We start from the raw sequence: 20,562 nt of genomic DNA on the forward strand, positions 1-20,562 counted from the left end.
GAGGCATGTTTAAGCCATGGAAATTGAGCGTTATGTGCGTGATGCAATGGCATGCGGGAGAGACGCTGGATATGTGGGGGTGGGGGGGGGGGGGAGATGGCATGAGTTCCCCTGGATTTGTGTCAGCGAGTGATTTCATGTGCGAGTGGACTGTAAGCATGTCACGATGGTTGTGTGTGGCAGGAAACGAGGGCATGTGTGCATTATTGCATGCAGCGGTGGCGTGAGTGTGTCCAAACCCTCCGGTCGGCTACAAGCATGTGAGATTGGCTCAACTTCCCCCCCGCTGAACAGATGGGGGTCAATTGGGTGTATCCACGCAGAGCCAGCCTAACCTTGAACACTGGAACTAGGTGCGGGTTACCTTTCCAGTTCACCCGTGGATCCGCTCGCCAAGTGACCAAGAGCCATGCCAGCCACGACCAGCCCCCCCCCCCCCGTTCCAATCTACCATGCTCGCAGCTGCCAACTCACCCCCCCCCTAAGCCACCAGTCGAACGAGAGAGATGAAGTGGGGGGAGGGAGTGTCTAGCGTGTAAGGGAGACAACAAAAAAATGTCGATTGGCAATAATAAGGATTTACGGAGAAAATGAAAGGAGAAAATAGAGATGGAGAGATGGCGTGGTGGGAATGGGAGAAGGGGAGATTGAGACAAAGAGAGGATTGACAGAGAAAATAGGATAAATCGGAAAGGATGTGTTTTAGCGAGGGGGGGGGGGGAGCGCTCGCCCCGCTAGTTTTGTGTTAAGCATGCACGCAGGGCCCTCTCATTATTGTATTCCATTGGCAACCATCGCTGAGCTCCTTCATGTGTACTAATTGTCGGCTGAAAAAAAAATTTGACAATGGATTGTCTCAAATAATACATTGGTCACAATCAGCTGCAGGTGGAACACAGTGGAAACACAGACAAAGAAGCCAAACGCCAAAGTTTCCTCAAACCCTGAAGCTGAAAACTGAAATTACTTCCATTGAGTGTTGGTTTTTTTTTGCGTGGAAATATAAAAATGTGGACACTTAATAAAAGCGTATGGCAGAAAACTCAAGGAATGTATTTAGTTTGCAGAAGACAGAAATGGTCAAGAGCAGTGCAGCCCTCAAAGTCGATCATTTCTACTTCATCGACAGCTGGATGTGTTTTTCTTCCACCGCACGTCGGACAAACTTAGAGATTTATTGCTGTCAAATAAACAAACATAATTCTCAAATGAAATGAGAACATTGCAGCAATGTGCTCTGTGTCATTGTTTCCCAGCACCGTCCACCACCTGCACCAGTCAACAGCAAGTCACATGAAATGACACTGTGTTGATGATGTAAATCTTCACCATTAACACTGAAGGGCAAAGTCTTATATCAAGTTAAATCATGAAAGTAAATATAGTTAAGTGGTAAGAAAGAAAAGATTGATAGATGGATAGATAGATAGATAGATAGATGGATGGATAGATAGATAGATAGATAGATAGATGGATGGATAGATGGATAGAGCGATGGATAGATAGATAGATGGATAGATAGATAGATAGATGGATAGATAGATAGATAGATGGATGGATGGATAGATAGATAGATAGATAGATAGATAGATGGATGGATGGATAGATAGATAGATAGATGGATGGATAGATAGATAGATAGATGGATGGATAGATAGATGGATAGATGGATAGATAGATGGATGGATATTTTGTCCATTTAATTCATTGAGCCACACACACACACACACACAGAAAAAAGTTAACACACACCCCCAGGATCCCCTGACATCTTTGCAGTCGTCCTCCTCTGTGAACCCTGCGTTCCCGGGCCCTGGTGTGACAGATTGCAGGCAGGCCGAGCACTTCCTGGTTTCTGCCGGGCTCTTTCCTATCAGAGGCCACCATCTCATCTGACACGGCCGGCTGAAGCCCGTCCCGTAATCACATCAGAGCGAGAGCGGAGGGAGTGACAAATCACATTACAAGCACTGACTCACTGCAGTCATTGTGTAGCCTCGGCCCTGCTCCCTGTTTTTGTCTGTATCTCCCTGAATGAAGATTCATGCTTTGGCCTGTGGGAGGAAGAGTAATGTGATAGAGAGAGTGTGAGTTAGACAGTGTGTGTCTGTGTGTGTAGGTGTGTGTGTGTGTGTGTGTGTGTGTAGGTGTATGCAATCTGTAAAAGTCGCCAGTCGACAGGCAGGTGGGATGTTTGAACAGTTAACTTGGCCTGGTTTCGTTAAACTAACTGTGCTGCTGTGATGTCATTTCTTATTCACTCTGCAACTTTACTTTGTGTGTGTGTGTGTGTCTGTGTGTGTGTGTACGTGCATGCTGATGTGTAGTGAAGGTGGAAATCTGATCAAAGCATCAAGTCATATTCTTTTGATATATATCTGTGCAGCAGCAGAGGGTTGTGGGTAAAAAAAAGTTCATTTGAAAATATATTTATAGAAATGTATTCAAATGCAAATATCCTTTGCATTTTTCTGTACATGCACATACTTGTACTGCACAGCAGCTCCAAACCTGGCTAGATGAGATATAATATATATATATATACTTCCTTTAATATGACATAAACAGATTGGTCTCATGCTGCTGAATCTATTATTGCATGTTTTATTTTTCCTCCTTTTTAGTTTCCCTAAAAACTGAAGGGTCTACATTTCTTCTTAGGAACACAATGCTGCGGTAATTTGAGTGGCTCGAGCAAAGCACCATGAATAAAGCCAATCAAGTACAAGTCGTTAGATGAAGGATATTCATGCTGTGCTTTTAAAGCAGAATTGTGATTATAGTTTGGTACCATTCACACTGGAACAATTATGGGATTGTACAGGTACCAATTCCAGGTACCAGTACCTCAAAGTACAATGTTTGTGTACTTTAATGTATCTATAGGTGTTTTGTTGTCACTATTCTTCTTTTTCTTCTTCTTTTTGGTTTTATTGTTAGTTTTCGGCTTCTGTCCTCTGAGTTTCACACACAGATAAAGAGATTAAGACTTCCTGAGCTCCAAAGTTTTATTTTACTATTCGGGCTGGTTAGAAATATGCCTGGCAACCTTCTGTCGACCTTGGCTGGTGAGTGAAAACTTGATTGCAGACCCTGCAAGTAGAAATCAAGGTAAGATGATCGCTCTGCATGGATAATACAGCGCAAAACTTAGATGAGACACACTGCTGATGTCTCTCCTCCTCCTCCTCTCTCCTCCTCTCTCCTCTCCTCTCCTCTCCTCTCCTCTCTATAGCCCAATGAAAAATAAGAAATGTGAACGTTTAGGTAAAATTGTGTCGTGACTGTGACAGTTCGAAATGTGTGAAGTTGTGCGTTTGCATGAGTGCAAGTGATGTGCTTTCTTCTGCCAATAAGCCTGCATTCATTAGTATTAATTCTGTAATTTGTTTGTGTGTGTAGATTTGTGCACCCACACACTGTGCGTGTTTGTTATCTGTGTATATGTATCTGTGTGTGTGTGTGTGTGTGTGTGTGTGTGTGTGTGTGTGTGTGTGTGTGTGTGTGTGTGTGTGTGTGTGTGTGTGTGTGTGTGTGTGTGTGTGTGTGAGAATAGCACAGAGCATGTCTGTCTACTCTGGGGCATAATTAGAGCGAGTGATGTAAATAAAGCGTCGACGGTGTCAGACGATATCTCCACAAGCGTTTTCTCTCTGATTGTGTTGTTTAAATAAGGTGCAGTCGGAGTTTGTGTGATGTCAGTAAGGAAAATGAAATGCCTCAGTACTGTTGCAGTGCAATCTGGGTGTGATAGAGTGTGCAGCGGCGTGGCAATGTTCTAGTGCTGTGATTTCACTGCGCTCCTGCACAAATGCAAGAAAAGAAACGAGTGGGGAAAGCGCTCTCTCTTACCTTAAAGATAAGTGCACTTTGCCCACGGGAGTTTCACTCTGCTGCAACTTGATGAAGTTACAAAGTGTGCTGATCTTTTGGTCAAAGCAATAAGAACATCAATTTTCTGGGTCCCAATTAATGTGCCACCAGCCATCTCCATAGAGCTGTACAGCTCCCCGAGGCCTCAGGTGCCCACATTTGACCTTTCGTCTCGTCATTTGGGGCCGAGAAGGAGGCGGATCCTTCGTCTGATCTGCATACTAACTCCCCTTTTCACTCACATTCCCAATTTATGCTTTTAGAGGTGACTTTATCACAGCTTCTGAAGAAATTGTTAGAAAATCGAATTGCATTTCCAGCGAATGCAGGTGACACACACACACATACAAAGCAATTTGAAAAGCAGATGTAATCTCAAAGCATGTGCACGTATATACTGAAATGCGTACATAGGCTCTCACATAGCAGACAAATAGAACCTTGTGAACCACATACAAAGACATATTTGCAGGTATAAACACATGCAGCACAGGCAGATACATAAACAAGAGTAATGGTACAAAATGTGACGGCATCATCAAAACTCCCAACAAAAAGAAACCAGCAGTTTTTCTTTGCCTTCACATCCAAAATATGGCTCCATGAAACACATTATTACTTATTTAATGCCAACGGAGGGTAAAGAAAGTTCAGCCGGAGTTTGAGGAGCAATTTTTCATCTGCACACCTCGAGAAATTCCGGAGAGAGGGCCCCCAATTGAAAGGCATGAATATTCTGCTTTCAATTTGCATACACTTAGCTCCTCATCCTCTGGCCCGCGCACCTTACATCCCCGTTTACTAATCTCTCACACGGCTCGCTATCCTCTCTCTAGAACAAATGTCATCATCAAGCTGTTTGCCCTTCTCCTCTGTTTGTGCCCTGCTCCATCGGCTGGAGCTGCAATCAATTATGCAAATAGTGCTGTTGTCCCAGAAAAATTGAGCAGCGTCAGCTCTGGTTCTGAGGGCTGTTGAACACCTTCTTATTTTGCACTTGCAAATAAAGCAAAGCTTCAAGTAGCCGTACACGCTTGCAAGTTGTTGGGTAAAGTCAACACATGTATGGATGTATTATGACTCGACGACTCCCTCGTAAGGGTTGACAGACAAAGTATGACAGTGACAGGGACACAGTCAGTTATCTTTGGCAAGCAGTTCTTAAAGTTGTGTATTCTAAGAAAAGTTTAGCCCTGAGAAAAGTCCTGTAAACGTCCTCAAGCCCGTTCAGTTTAGATTTTCTGAATTTGCCACAGGGGTCACACACAAAGATGTGGACAGCACAACTGGCAACAGAAGCTTTAAGGAGGCCAGTTGATTTTTATTTCCATATTTTTCCATTTGCTGTATTAGAAGATTTCACCAGTCACAACCATGGAAATGATTATTCTGTCACATTTAATGAGATAAAATCAACAACAAGAAGAAGAAGACGGAACACGAGAAGCTTGAAAACTACCAAAGGCTGAAAGAGGAGCGAGACAGTGGTGCCATCACACATCACTGAAAACTGGGAGAGTGACTTCACCAGATTCCAGGAAACACGTCTGAGATCTCTGTCCAGGAGAAGCAGCTAAGATACAGAACCATCAGGCCTCTGGTGCAGGACCTGAGATTCAAGGAGGAAACATAAGACCACAAGTGGGGGATGTAATAATTAGGCTGCACATGCATGCTCTTGTTCCAGATGCAACCAGTGGTTTAGGGGAAACTGTCTATTTAGACAATGGTCAAGCCTCTGCTCCTTGATTTGGTGAAAGTCAATTTAAAGGTCCCATCAGAACACCCAGTAGATTTATGACGGCACAGCCTGGAACCTGCAATGATCATAGGTCTTTTAACTGTGACACGGTGCCTCTATAGGAATCCTCACTCAATGTTTGGGACATTTCAATTTAGTCTAGTGTGATGACTTTACATTTCCTCAGGAAGGTCTCTCATGAACACTTAAAAAAATAAGAGACAGTCCCAGTTCCTCTATATTTTCTGTAGGAGATCATTTCCAGCGAGAGGACAATCTTCACCCTTCCTGTTGTCATCATGAACAACCCACACTCAGACGCTTTCCTCTACACCAATCTATCAGCTGCTCTCTCCCACTCTGGTGATTCCTTTCCTGAGAGTGGCTTGAAAAAGAGAAAGACGAAGAAGATCTGCCACGTGTTAAACTTCAGGATAACAGAGATAAATGCCTCAGGTCCCCGGTGCAACCCAATCTGTGGTTGGAGTATTGATATGAGATTGGTCTGTACTGTAAGTGGAACCCTTGCGCCCATGTTATTGCTTGCCTCCAACCATTCTATTCATATTCATTTTCTTTTGTAAGATCCAATCCTAGTGCAATTTGAAGTTCTCATCATCCGGCACCAACAAATAGACAGAGGTGATGAAAACAGTTTGACCCTGGTCATAGACGACCGCGATGCCTCACATCTACGCAGGCTTCTCCTCTCCCGTCCTCACATCTTTCTTTGTCTTTATTGTCCCATCAGTCGACTGCTGGAGTCCTCAGACGGCCTTTTATTCTCCTGCAATAAGAAATGTGCATCTTTGAGCCTTGTACTTAAGTCTTTATATATTTATATGAGAGTTGCACATGTAATTACGCTCCACACTGTAAATACACTTTGGCTAACGGGGTATTTTTGGCAAGTATTAGCGATCATGGCTGTCAGCGTGGGAGTGTCACTCACAGTTGCTCATTATGCAGATTTAAAGTGACTCCCATTGAGAGACACTAAAAGGAAACGGTGAATATGATATCATTTGGTTTCACCATTAATCTAAAAATCATGTTTTTTTTTGTTCTTCCCTTTTTTGTTTCCCTCAAATTAGCCTCCCATGCTTTCTCCCTGACATCAAGCAGCTCCTTGTGGTGAGTGTGTGTCTGCGTTAGCGTCATTTTCTACTGACGCTCATTACAGGAGCAGTAGGAGGGTGAAAGAGTCAATTTCTTGCATGTCTCCATGATTGCGTTGAGCGGAAAGTTGTACGTCTTAATTGCGGCATTGAAGATATTATTAAACTACCTTTGATTTGCTGAGCTGTAATCTAATTTACACACCCTGTGCCCTGCATTAGGTGCATAATTACACAGTGGGCCACACGTGCCTCTACAAGTTTTGTGTTTGCGGTGGCGTGTGTGTGGCTGAACACACAATTGAAGCTGCCGCAATTTCTATTACATGCTGAATCTCTGAATACGCTGCCAAATTATAACACAGCAGGTCTTGCAGATGAGTTATCAGGTATAAAGTTAAAATGAAAATATTGAAATAGTATAATATACTATAAAATAAGCCAGAAACCAGAAGACTTGCCCCAAAAGTCCACAGTTTCTGCATATTCACCTGCAGAATCACATAAAACATGTATGATTTCATGTGCAAAAAGAGTTTTTAAACACCTGTTATGTACATGCATGCACACAGTATATTTGTAGATTAGCGGCTTGCAACTGCACACACACACACACACATGCACACACACACACGCACTCATGCACACTAGGGCAAGAGGGATACTACTGCAATATAATTTGTCTCTTGTGATGAATTCCCATCGGTGTCTCCTGAGACATCCAGCCCATGCTGACAAACCAGCACATTTTTCACTCTCACTCCGCTGCTCCTTCTCTCTCTTTCTTCCCTCTGTTTCTCTCATACTCCAATGAATTGATTTTTGCCCTTCTCTCCCTCTCTCTCTCTCCCTCTCTCTCACCTTTTCTCTCCACGAGGAGGAAGAAAATGTGCGTAGCTCTAAAATGTGGCTAATGGCTGCTGGGATCACTCTGGTTATTAAGAACAACATTTAATGCCTCGGGCCTGACTGTTGCAGTGCACACTGCGCCGTGCTTCCTTTTCTCAGCTGGAGCCAGCGAAGTTGGTTTTTGCACGTTAAGCTGCTCTCTGTTGTTAGTTCACACTCTTGGCACATTTCCTAACGTTGGCCAACGGGATCGCACAGAAGAGATGAATCAGTTTGTATCTCTGGAGGTTCTGGATCCTTCCAAACCTTTTTGACTTGTCTATTTTTAATGATGAGGATGTTGTCTCGACCCTGATCTTCCACAACTCTGACGCTGTGAAGCACAAACTATTGTCCAAGTTATTTCTTCTTTGTTTGCGATCAGAGTCGATGCTCCAGAACTCCAGAAAAGATGGAGAGAATAAACAATAGGAAAATAGAGTGATGGAATAATAGAAGACAATGATGACTGAGAGAAGGTGTATGTAGAGAGAGAAGAGGAGGGACAGGAGCAAAATAGAGGTGAAGAAGAGGGAAAAGGAAACACAGCTGTTCCATTTACCTGTCTGTCTGAAGTTGGCTCTAAAAATTGGAAACAGTGGCGTTCCTTAATCTGCCATCGTCTCCACAGTGTATTCAGATAAACTGCCCTGCAACCCTGGACTACCACACACACACACACACACACACACCCACACGCATTTAAATATCAAAGCATCATCCTGTTACAGAGGAACAGCGCAGACGCACAGCTCCATATGAACCAAGGCAGTTCGTGTAAATCGTACAGTTCAACTTTATCTTAAGTCACAATAGGTTTTTGCCGCGGCGGCTGGAATAACAATCCCTCAGAGAAATGATATCGGATTCAATTCCTGCCGAGCGAGTCTCCTCGGAATCGGCCCGCTGTGGTTGAGAAATGAGGCTGCTGGGCAGATGTCATATGTTGGGGAAAGTGTCGGCGAGCAGTAGATCATGCGGTCGTCATGGGCCTTATCTGCAAACTGCCACATGGCTACTTGACAGTCGGCTGGGCCCTGCCTCACTGTGCCCTCCATTCAACCTCAGTATCCCTCGATTTCTCCCACTCGTTTTGAGTCCTGTGTATATTTAGTGTTTTTTCTCCACCTCTTTTTCATCCTTTCTTCTCCCATTTCACCATCTAACTCTAATTCATTTAGCCATCATTCATGTTTTTAGGTTTCATTTAATATGACAGGAAAAAAACGAGTTTCAGCTGTGAATCCTGAACTTACAGAGGTCCTCAAACAAAAAGAAACATTTAATCAAACATAAAAACTCAATACAACGACTTATAATAATAATAACTAATTATAATGATTAAAATTTAAATTTGAGGTATAAGAAATGTACTAAATGGATTTGGTAGATTTAATTAAAGAGCATTCCAATATTTCAAAAAAGGCAACAATTAGAAATAATCCCCTCAAAAAACTGAAATTAAATTTTTATCATCTCCCTTAATATGAACACTTATGTAGCCTGAGTAGAATTTTTAATGTAATGTCATGCAACGTTTAATTGCAATTGGGTATTTTTACATCATTGCACTGCTGCTCCTGAATCTGATCTGTCCTGTGACTCTTACCATTTCTTCATGACCTTGAAGGCACCACTAACGCTCATACCCGGAACTAATTGCAACACAAGGACTCATTAGCCAATGACAGTCCTCCTCCCATGGGCTGTTTTACCCATCTTTCCCAGGACGTGCCGCCCGGACAACCCCTGTGACCTGCTCCTCCAAAGAGGCTGACGTAAGGATATTAAAAAAAAGTTAAACTCCACAACTTCCTGCTAAACTCACTAAGGTCATCAACTACGACCTCCTCTCCCCTGTCACTGTCACGCCACGTGTGAGACGCCCTAAAGTCTGATTCATAGTCAAACCACATATAAACATATAAACGTTATTATCTCATTTGCATTAATAAAAGAAAAGTATGATTGCAATAAATCTAGTAACAAATCACAAACAGGCCATTACAGAGATACTAATGAAGGCAATAAAAACAATCCGTCCAGAAATATTGTTAGAGCGTATCTGTAATCTAATTCCATTATGAATTGTTGCTGTGATTAACACTGTGGTAGTGAAGCATCTCATAAAGGGAACGGCGATTCTCTGCACACCCATCGGAAAGAAGCCGAGTGACACCCGCTCCCCTGTTTCCATTTGAAACACTCTGTATCCATTATTGTCACCACTGCTGCGAGTGTGGGCATGGGGATATATATATATATGTGTGTGTGTGTGTGTTAACGTGACACCTCCCATGTGTGTGTGTGTCAGTGTACAGTACATGTGTGTAGGCGTATATCTCTTTCAAAGACACATTAACACCTTTTCACTTGGCAGCGTTTACAGGGTCCCGTCTTGGGAATAACACGACTGTGGTACAATACATCTGGGACTTGTGGCCTAGTGTTATCAAACACCCGCTCCCTCCTCCACCTCCTCTCCTCTCCTCTCCTCTCCTCCCCTCCTTATACCTCACACAAACCAAGGCTGAGTTCAGACCATCATTCTCTTTTCGCCGAGTCCCGTTCGGCAGTGAGACAGGGATGCAATGCAGACGAGTCCAAAAAAACAGGCTTGTGCAGCAGAAAAGTTGAACCTGGCTCAACTTGAGCCACGATGCACTGCAATGTCATCCAGTGAGATGCTGCGTGAGCCAATCAGATAGACACAAACCAGCATTCCTGGTGGATTACTCTGTAACTTGAACTGATTGTCTCAACAGAAAATAAAATCGCAGTCACTCGATAACTTTCCAGAGCTGTGAAGTCCAGTTTCTGACAATTAACAGTTCTTTAAATACCTTTATTTGATATTAAAATTGTAACTGCGAGGTAACAGATCAGTGTTTGTAAACAGTGTGTGTGTGTGTGTACCCTGACATGCCTTTATTCACGTAAACACACACACACACACACAGACACACAAGCACCTCTTCTCCCATTATCTTTTCACCCCCCCCTCATTCTGCTTGGATGGCTGGGAAATCAGCCAGGGAACAGAAAAGGTCAAGTGACTCCGCTCCCTCCTCCTCTCCTCCTCCTCCTGCCGCTCGCCTCCCCTCTCTCTCTCTCTCTCTCTCTCTGATGTGTGTGTGTGTGTGAACAGCAGCGGAGAGGGAGGGGCCCGTAAAGAGCATCAGCGTGAATTGTTGCATGATAACGAACCTGCAGAACTGAGCACACGATATCTACATGATATCAGGTTGTGATTTACATTTACATTTAATTTCTCCTGGTCATTTTATTCCTAAACGATGATGCTGGCTAACGGGCTCGGGGGGAGGGGGTATCAGTCGGGGGGGTCCTGTCTGCAGATCCACTCACTGCTTGTGGGGATGTGTTGACAGAAACTACTACCTACTACAAATGGTGCAGGAGCTTTTCTTAGACTCTAGGCTGGGGGCAGATCTGCAGGGATGGCAGCTGCCTCCCACCACCCCTAAAGAAAAGGCCTTGCCACCCCAGCTGCCCCCCCCCCAGTTTTAGACAATTTAATGGGTAATAATGATCATGTATTTTACTTAACTAGTGCGTGTTAATCCACAGTTGAAAAAAGCATAAAGTAATATTTTTGTTTGTTATCCAATGGACTAATAAATAGTTGGTTTAGGTCTTTTGGTAATGAGGTTGGATTTGTGATCAATAAACACCGACCTTGTTCTTCAAATGACAGAATGCAGATGACGTTACCGTCAGTCACAATGTGACATCATTCTGAAATTAGATTTACAAATTGGCAGATGGGACAGCGGGGGGGGGGGGGGGGGAGACAGAGAACACAAAATAGACGGTTTGTGTGCACGTGCGTAAATGGATGATGAGACACGGGGTGAGTGAGCGGAGATGTTGGCCTCTGTCCTTGGTGAGTAATGACCACAGAGGAGGACAGATGATCATGTTCACCAGCTCCCAGTACTGAGGCTACCAGCCCCCCTGCTGGGGAGGATCAGTCAGGCTGATGGCCTATAATCTCTGTGTGTGTGCGCGCGTTTGAGCGTGTGTGTGTTTGTGTGTTTGGGTGTGTGTGTTGGAGCGTGTGATTGAGAAGAGAGCAGGGATGGAGAGGGGGCTGGATGACAACAGTGATAATGTGAAGTGAACCCTATGCACATATATATATATATATATATATATATATATATATACACACACACACACACACACACACACACACACACACACACACACACACACACACACACACACACACACACACACACACACACACACACACACACACACACACACACACACACACACACGTGTGTGGTCATTATTGAGTCATTCATCTCTGATATTCAGCAGGAAAAACTTCTGTCATATCCACCAAACTCCTAAATGAAGTCCCCAAAGCAGAGGAGGGATCAGTACATGATGAATATCCAGCGTTCAGCTGTGTTTCAGCTCAGTGAGTGGGACGACACACAGACAGAGCTCAGGTCAGGTGATTGATAGGCTTTGTTTTCTGGACAAAAAAATCCTTTGACCACATGCTGCTGCTTAATGGGAACAACGAGGTGTGCTAGCTGTAGCCTTTTCATTAGCATGACCTCATATGATGCCCAAAGTTTGTGGTAAAAAGCTGCGACCGATACTTCTACACCATTTTGATGTCATGTGAAACATCTGATTGTATTCAACCAGAATAATGAGAATAAAATGTCTCCTTTAAAGTGTGAAAAGTTTAAGATGCATAAACAAAGTCTGAGCTCTGCGGTCAAGGTTCAAACAGGAAGCTGCAGAATTCCAGCGTATTGTGAGTAAAACAAAAAGGATCATCTCATGCACTCAACAGACTGATGAATGGACTTAAAGTGTTTTGAGGACATCATTGTAATCCTCACAGCCATTTTCTCTGAATTGCTCTTTAAAGAGAAGAATTTTAATTAAACCAACTGGATATGTAATTAATAGTATTTTAATATTCTTGATGAGCTTTGGGAATGAGATCCACAATCGGTTTGAAATGAACTATAGTGATGATTTCTTTATTAGAACTGATGCATGGCCGAGAGCTCGTTGAATTTCCTGCAGCCTCCTCCTCTCAGCACTCAGAACAGATTGTATTGATTGGAGATTCAACCTGTGTTCACATCACTGCTTTTCTCTTTGGAACAAAAAACAGAAAGATGGGATCTCACTTGTCAATCCGCAGTAAACTGTATTGCTTTACCAGCTAAACTGTAAGAACGATCCGTTCGGGCTCAAAGTGTGTTTACACATGCGTGCGTTCACCTTTTGCGTGCACGTGGCTACGGCAGTGATACATGCAGGGACCTTTAAGTGTTGTGTTACAATGATGCAAACCCCTGAAACAGCATTTTCTACATTTTGCTTCATCCTGGTTCTTCTACCGTCCGACGAAGCACGAACCAACCCGGCAGAGGAGCTCGTCGCCTGCTGCACAACACGTGAACACGTCTCCTCACTTTAAGTAGCAGCAGATCAATAGTCCCCCTCGAGACAGGAAGTGATTTCCATTACAGAAATTATCTCGAGTCAATTTAAGGACAATTTGTGTGCTGTTGGATTTTTTTTAACAAATAACTTGATCAGTGTTTACTTGTGTTTATTTGGGATGTGGGGACAATGACACTGATTGATAAGATTTTCTCTCTCATGTTTAGATTTTCTCTTTTGATTTGTGTGATAACGGAAGAAAGGGAAAGGAAAGGAAAAAAGCTTTTAAAAGCATGCTCATTATGGGATTTATTGTATTTTCTTGTATATCTGTGCTTCCATATTGAGTTGTGTGTAATCGTATCTAACTAAAGCCTCTGCTACTTCCTTAAATTAATAAATGAACGTTCCTAGGTCAGTTCCCTGTGCTGCTGCAGTCTGTCACTACATGTTTTAATATTTCTTTCTCCCATAACTGTTGGGTGTGAACGTCAGAAATGATCAGATTTTACACAAAAATAACTTTAGAATGAAGCTTTAAAGTGTCATCGTGAAAAACAATTATAGGATACAAAAGTTGCCCACATATTTGAAGCATGTATCTTGATGGAAAAGAGCAATTTTCAGTTTCTAAAGTGTTTTTCTATCCAAGCACAGATTGTGTTCTCATGAAAACCACTTATTTGAAATAATAACATAACATGTAGGGCCATCCACACACTTCTAGGACTCCGAACAGAAGATTGAATCCTCACTAACCTCCTACAGCCAATGGCACCACATCCTCAGACACACGTGTCCTCACTATGTCTCCTGTCTTCCTCCAACAGGACAAGTCAGTGATGAAAACCCTCAGTGCTGCTGGTTCGACTCCCGTGGAAACACCTGGGCGCTGCAGCTCCTACGATAGGTCCACTCTCACGCACCCCTCCACTCCACATCCCAGCTCATTGCGCACGCCCGCTGTCAATCTCCTCCACTAAACCCTCCCCCGAGATATGAAATAGGCCGAGTGGCCGCCCGGCTCTTGCACTAGTTGCCCAGACGGCGTCCCGCTTCCACCCGAACACGAGAGCCGCGTCTCTGCTGCGGTGCGTCGCGCGCAAGGCTGGACAGAGATGACAAGAGCCCCGCGGAACTGTGCAGACAAACATGGATCTCCGTAAAACGCTGGTTTCGGTGCTTTGGATATTATTGCTGAGCCGAGTGGAAGACTGTCACGCAGAGGAAGGTACGTGGAGACATGTGTTCCGTGGCGCGGTTGTTTCCCTTTTTAGCCGCAGCACGCACGTCCCCGGCGGCGGCTGCAGGAGTTTGTCCGGTGATGGAAGCAGGTGCATGCTGTGCAGTAATGAGAGGACGTTCATTTTTAGTGGAGTTGGAGATGGAGGCACAATGTTTGTTTTTCAGTGCGCAGTGGAAAATTCTCAACAGAAAAACAACGGTTGCGTGAAAACGCGTTTCCAAAAAGCTTATCCGACAGATTTACGCATTTGTGCTCCGTGGAACTCAAAGCGTCTATTCCCGGAACCCCCCCCACGAACAAACACCATCACATGAGATTGTCAGGGTTTTATTCACTCTGCTAAAATCCGGTCCTGTTGATGATAATTCACTGCACCTGGTAAACTTTAAATTCCAGATGTGCCCAAGTTGTTTTAAAAACAATTTTTGCTCCAAAGACCGAAACCTGAGGCACATTTGCAACATTTTCTGGAGCCGCCGTCTGCTTCAGTGCTCACTTTGTGATTCACTCCGAGAGGAAAAGTCAGATTCCTTCACCGCTCCTCTCTTAATAAGACACAAATCCTCAGTCTGATGTCACTACGATTTGAAAAGAGTCGTAGTTTTCTGTCCAGAATTATTTGCGCAACTGGTTTCTTTGTCTTTTCATGCGCTTTACTTGCCACTGCTGCTGTGGCACAGACGACAGGGCGCATTACAGCCTGATGCTTTAGTGCCGCTGCACGCAACTCTTCTCCCTTTGAGCTGCATCCCTCCACAATCTCTCTTTGCCTCCATAGGGTTTTTGTTTTTTTTTCGAGCAGTGGGAGATAAATTGCGGATGTTTCCATCAGGAATCAACACCGGGCTGCAGGGGAATGATGAATGATTCACTGAGTGTGTTTTATCAAGATTTAATGCTGATGTGGGAGTTGGATTGCTGGCTTGTTTAATTGCCCCTGTTCATGTGCACTTTGTGGAGTGAGTGCAGGAGAAGGAGCATTTACCATCAGCCAGCAGCCGGCTGATTACCACAGTTAAATACTTCATGCCTTTTCAAGTTATTGTAAACCTTGTGAAACTTGTGATTGGTGACTGTGTGTGTGTGTGTGTGTGTGTGTGTGTGGCTCAGGTGGAAAGTGATCTTAATCACTTCTGAGATTGTAGAAGTGGAAAAGAACATAATGGCCTCAGACCCACCGGCTCTTTCCAAAGAGGGGCTTTATTATCCAGGCATAGATGAGTGGGTTTTGGATACACACACTAACACAATTTCACCTGCTACAAGACTGTGCACTTTTGGCACACACACACATACAACATATAGCCATACATCATTGACACGCAGCAAAGTGCATCGGCCCCACACGCAACTCAGGGTCAAATGCACACACTCGCTTGACACGTACATGTTGCGTTTGCATGCGAGCTCTCTCACGAAGCACACGCACACTTTAGCACACATTGCATGATGGGATCATTTCTGGGCTTCGAGGGCCCTTCTGTTCAATGCACTTTGCACAAACACACACACTTGCACTCCCTCGCGTTTACACACTTCCTCTCGAGCTTTGGATTCAGCACTCGCAGACTCTCTGCCAGATTGATTCGGTTCCCTGGAACGCTGGCTAGCTGGATTTGGATGCTAGCTTTTGTTGAATTGATGCTCGCGATTAATTGCTGTGAAAGCAATGTGCTCCTGAAGGCTGCTATTGGCAGCGATTCTTTCTCGCTGTTTGTAAGGATTTGGGAGATAGGGAAACACTGGAGAGGTTTCCTCCTCCCCCCCTTTGCTTTAGATTCTCGGCCATTACGTCCATATTAAATGAGGTAATTTACGCAGCCGTCCGGGCTCTGACTGTTCTGTTAGTGAGTTACTGCTTTTCCAACAGTTTTTTTTTCTACCTACAGAAATGTGTGTTTATTAAGCCTGCAGTCTTTCCTCTATGAGGGATCTTGAGAGGATCTGTTAAAGCCTTTATTATATTACAATAGGTATTCGGCTCTTTGATCCCCACTCATGAAATTCTTCTCGTCCGCCCTCGTTCCTTATTATAATCCTTTATTAGCTCTTACTCACAGTTTTACGTTTCCCTTTGTGTTGCTGCGTGGCTGATATGTGTGTCTACATTATTATATTGTTAGTTCTTACGTCCTTTGTCCTTTTCTGTCTTCCTTTGTTCTTCCCACAGTCCTCTCATATGTCTTCCTCCTCTCCTCCACTTCCCTTCTCCACACTTTCCTCGCCATAGCTCTCCTCCTCCCATGCACATTCCCCCCCGCATCCTGAGCTGACTTAGCAGGTGCTAATACGGCCGGGGGGCAGCGTACTGGCAGAGCCGGGGTTGTCCACCATCCCACAGCAGCACCTCACACACACACTCGATCCAGCCACCCCCCCCTCCCTTCAGGCCCCCTTTTCTCATTCCCCCACGCCTCACCGCTAACACACCTTGGCATCTCATCGGGATCTCATTTACTTTCCCTCCCTCTCCCCCTCCCACCTCTGCATCCATCCATTCTGCAGCAAGCTGCGAGAGGGCACGAGCCAGGTACAGAACAATAGAGGCAGAGTGGGGGAGAGGAGCGGAGTGATTGAGACTCAGAGAACTGCAGCGTAACCTGTGAGATCATCCTGTCGGTGCGGCCGGGGCTTCGCTTGATGCCTCGTGGTGTCGGAGCGGCCGGGGTTGACTCGGCTGCACCGTGTTCTTGGCGGGCATGCAGACTATCGCTTTACATGCTGCAGCCTCATTCTGCTCAGGCCTTTCTCGTCTTGTGTAATTTAAAATTTACAGCCGATGTTTTCCACCGTGAAGGTTTGAGAGGCTGAGACGGGGATAGTTTGGGATAAACATGTCAGGAACCCACAGAAATCTCCTCGTATACCTCCTGACAATATGACTGGTCTTCCACCACGCAGCCTCTCAGCCATAACCTAATGTAGTTCCACTTCAGAGTAGATGTATGTTCTTTTAAACATTTCTTATCTCCAAGGTTTTAGGTAGCTACTATACAAGATCCAGTAACTGTCTCTGAAAGGACGGACTCTACTGAAAGTCCAAACCAAGGTTCATGTCGTTGTTGCATTGTTTACATTTGATCCGATAAGTTTTAGGGAGCGGACTCAAGACTTTGTTTGCCACATGTACGTCCTGTCGCCATCACCTAGGCTGACTGGTTTCTAGAGGATCGTGTGTCTGTTGGTGGCCTGTCGTCTTTTCAGCGATGTGTTATACATTGCATCGAGAAAAAGTATCTTTTGCAGTTGGATGGAGAAAATGATTATTTCGTCAGAATCCTGTGAGCTGGTGCTGCTTCTTTTTCTCATGTTTGATGCTGTCTGAAAGTCTGAAATAGACAAAATAGTGTTTTCACAAACCTCTGTTGGTCAGAGGTGCCTTTCACACCTGTTATTTTGGGACGAATTAAACTGGAAAGTACGAAGGACCGGACCGAACAAGGTGAAATCCCCTTTAGATTGTTTTGTTATCCTGAGGAATGAAGCTCATGTTGGATGATGGTTGTTTGTGTTGATTGGTTCCATTGCACGTGGAAGTGTTTGTAGTGGAACTTGTAAATCCTCAGTGTGTGTGAGACAGTTTAGAATATGACGGATCACAGAACTCACCATGAACTCTGTGTCCTTCCGTCCTTTGTCTCTGGTTTTTCTTCTGCTTCTCACCTTTCAGTCTCTGTACTTTTCTGAAGTGGAGTCACTGGGTCTCAGAACACAACACATGCAAATTTCTCTCAATCTCAAGCCGAAACACTTTAAAAAATAACTGTCGCCTCTTCACCACACTCTGCTCTGCCCAGGGAGAATTATTTTTCTTCCACTTGTGTTTTTCATGAACTTTATTTACACACACACACACACACACACACACACACACACACACACACACTCCTCCTCCTCCTCCTCCTTCTCAAATATGCATTGTACTGGTGTGAACCTACAGAAACAGACTCATGTTTGTTTACTTATGTAGCCACAGTCTTTCCTCAAGCACAAACACATAATCACAGTTACACTTTCTATAACCACAGTCTGTTTCTAACTTTCACAAAGTCGTAATAATAACGTCCCCAAACCACAAATCTGAAAAAAACACTGACTTTGAACAGTAGCTTTAATTTAGATGTAATCTGAGGTCCATTCTTTTGTCTTGTGAGAGACTTTCTGTAATTTGCTTTTTTAACTTTTCAAATTACTGCAGGTGTAGTATTCAGATAAGACGCTATTAGAAGCTGCTGGCTTTACTTTTGCCATCACCATCACGTCACTTATTTGATAAACCTGCTTTTTATTTAGATGGAAACCTTTTTTGTTTCACAAGTCAATTAAAGCGTCTTTTTCATTATTAAACTCGACTCATATGTTACATAATTACTGAATCTTATAATTAGTACTTAAAAAGCAATCTGAGTAATATCGGGTTTTACCAGCGATTGCCAGACTGGCAGAGAGTAACACTCCACCCTCCCAGGCATCATTTGGGACTAATTGTCTGTGATTTATTCAGGCTTATTTCTGCTCTGCTGCCACTGCTGGCCCTGATTGCACTGGTCCATCTTTGGCTGGCGAGAGCAGCGTTGGACCCGTGCGTGCTGGATCAGATGACTGTGACCTCTGTGAATGCGAAAGGTCATTTGTGATTTGTGAAGACGGCGGGCGTATCGCCGCATTGTTCTCCCGCCGAGTCCTCGGGGACATTGTCATTTTCTGGAGAGACGAGATGAGGGTGAAGATAGGAGGAAGAGTGGAGGCACAAGTGCGGTGAAATGGATGTAGGGAGAGTCGCCCCCCCCCCCCCCCAGAAAAATGATTCATTACAAGCAGGGGGGGGGGGGGAAGAAAGGGAGAAGAGGTGTGTCAGGTGCAGGGGTGAGGGAAGAGGTTTGCTGAGCGGAGTGGATGAAGGAGTGACAGAAAGAAAATTGGAAGGGAGTAAAAGCAGGTGGGGGGGGGGCAAGTGATGAGGGAATTGTAAGCTGCCTCCACAGCTTTGTTCCATGGCTGTTGTATGTTACATGTAATGAAACAGATCAAGGGTTCCTATAACAAGTCAGTGCATCAGCTCCGCCAGATGCTTATTTACCTCCCACTGCACTGGAACGCATTGACTGAGGCTGATGGACTGAGGAAGTGTGTGTGTGTGTGTGTGTGTGTGTGTGTGTGTGTGTGTGTGTGTGTGTGTGTGTGTGTGTGTGTGTGTGTGTGTGTGTGTGTGTGTGTGTGTGTGTGTGTGTGTGTGTGTGTGTGTGTGTGTGTGTGTGTGTCAGAGAGTATTCGTGTTTATTGAATCCCAATGGGGTCACCTGATTCCCTTTGTTCAGGGAAAGGACGCTACAACCGCATTGGGGCTTTTCTGCTGGATCGGCAAGAATGAGCCATCGGGAAAAGGGAGTGTGTGTGTTTGTCGACAGGAGTGAGAAAGAGCTGTGTCTCTGTAGATGTGTGGGGGGGTTTAGCAGGTGTTTCAGCCATAGCGGCCGATGAGGCTCTGTGGAGCTGAATGTTTCAAATGCAGGAAGTGTGACGGACAAGTGTCCACATCCCGTGTTAGTTTTTAACCATTTGTTCGTTTTATCTTATTCTCATTGTTGTTTACATGTAGTTTGAAGGGCTGAGAGAACCAGGGAAGTCACATTTTATTGCATTTGAAGACACAGCTATCCTCTTTATTGTACATGACAATAAAACTTGAACTTTTACTTAGTTTTACAGAATATTTTTACAGTTTCTTTTGACTGTAATGTTAAATGTAAGCTGCCCGGTGAGATGTGATGTTTAAGATGTTAGGGCGATAGCTTGACTGAACTATTTTTTATCATGAATAATTAAAGAACAAGAGGAAATTTGTGCAGGAGACAATTAAATCGTTAAAAGTACTTTAGCACAGAAAAAGGAAATGAGCTCACAGTGGAAAATATAGGGTCAAATCAGGAATGGCATATTTTAAAAAGCTGAGCTTAAATTATGAGTTGAAGTATTAACAAGTTGATCAAATTAAACAATTAACAGCAGGTACAAATATGAAGCATATGTCAGGTCCTGGTCATAAAATTATTTGCTATAATTTATAGTTGCATATCTTTGTGTTTTAACTGCTCTTACACGTCTCGTGTTACCAAACACTTCAGTTGAGTTTTTTTAGGAATCACAAAACAGGGACAAGTGAAAAGTTTATCAGTATGTTTATTCAACTGGAAGAAACATAAGGACATGTGAATATTGGAGGATAGAGGTCTTCAAACCCACACTGCAGAATA

General features: G+C 44.0%; 2 protein-coding genes across 5 annotated transcripts in view; both read left to right on the plus strand.

The window, feature by feature from the left end:
* Positions 1–20,562, plus strand: part of LOC117770083 (double-strand-break repair protein rad21 homolog A-like) — a 951,093-nt gene that overhangs the window by 98,784 nt on the left and 831,747 nt on the right. The window lies entirely within an intron of this gene.
* Positions 13,933–20,562, plus strand: part of LOC117770076 (ephrin type-A receptor 7-like) — a 146,669-nt gene continuing 140,039 nt past the window's right edge. For 3 of the 4 annotated variants that reach the window (XM_034599121.1, XM_034599120.1, XM_034599122.1), the window contains exon 1: positions 13,933–14,293. In XM_034599121.1, the coding sequence (XP_034455012.1) occupies positions 14,215–14,293 (79 nt within the window). In that variant the 5' untranslated portion in view covers positions 13,933–14,214. The remainder of the gene's footprint in view (positions 14,294–20,562) is intronic. The other variant, XM_034599123.1, reaches the window with a different exon arrangement.

This window comes from Hippoglossus hippoglossus, chromosome 11 (assembly GCF_009819705.1).
Source record: "Hippoglossus hippoglossus isolate fHipHip1 chromosome 11, fHipHip1.pri, whole genome shotgun sequence".
NCBI classification, from domain to species: domain Eukaryota; kingdom Metazoa; phylum Chordata; class Actinopteri; order Pleuronectiformes; family Pleuronectidae; genus Hippoglossus; species Hippoglossus hippoglossus.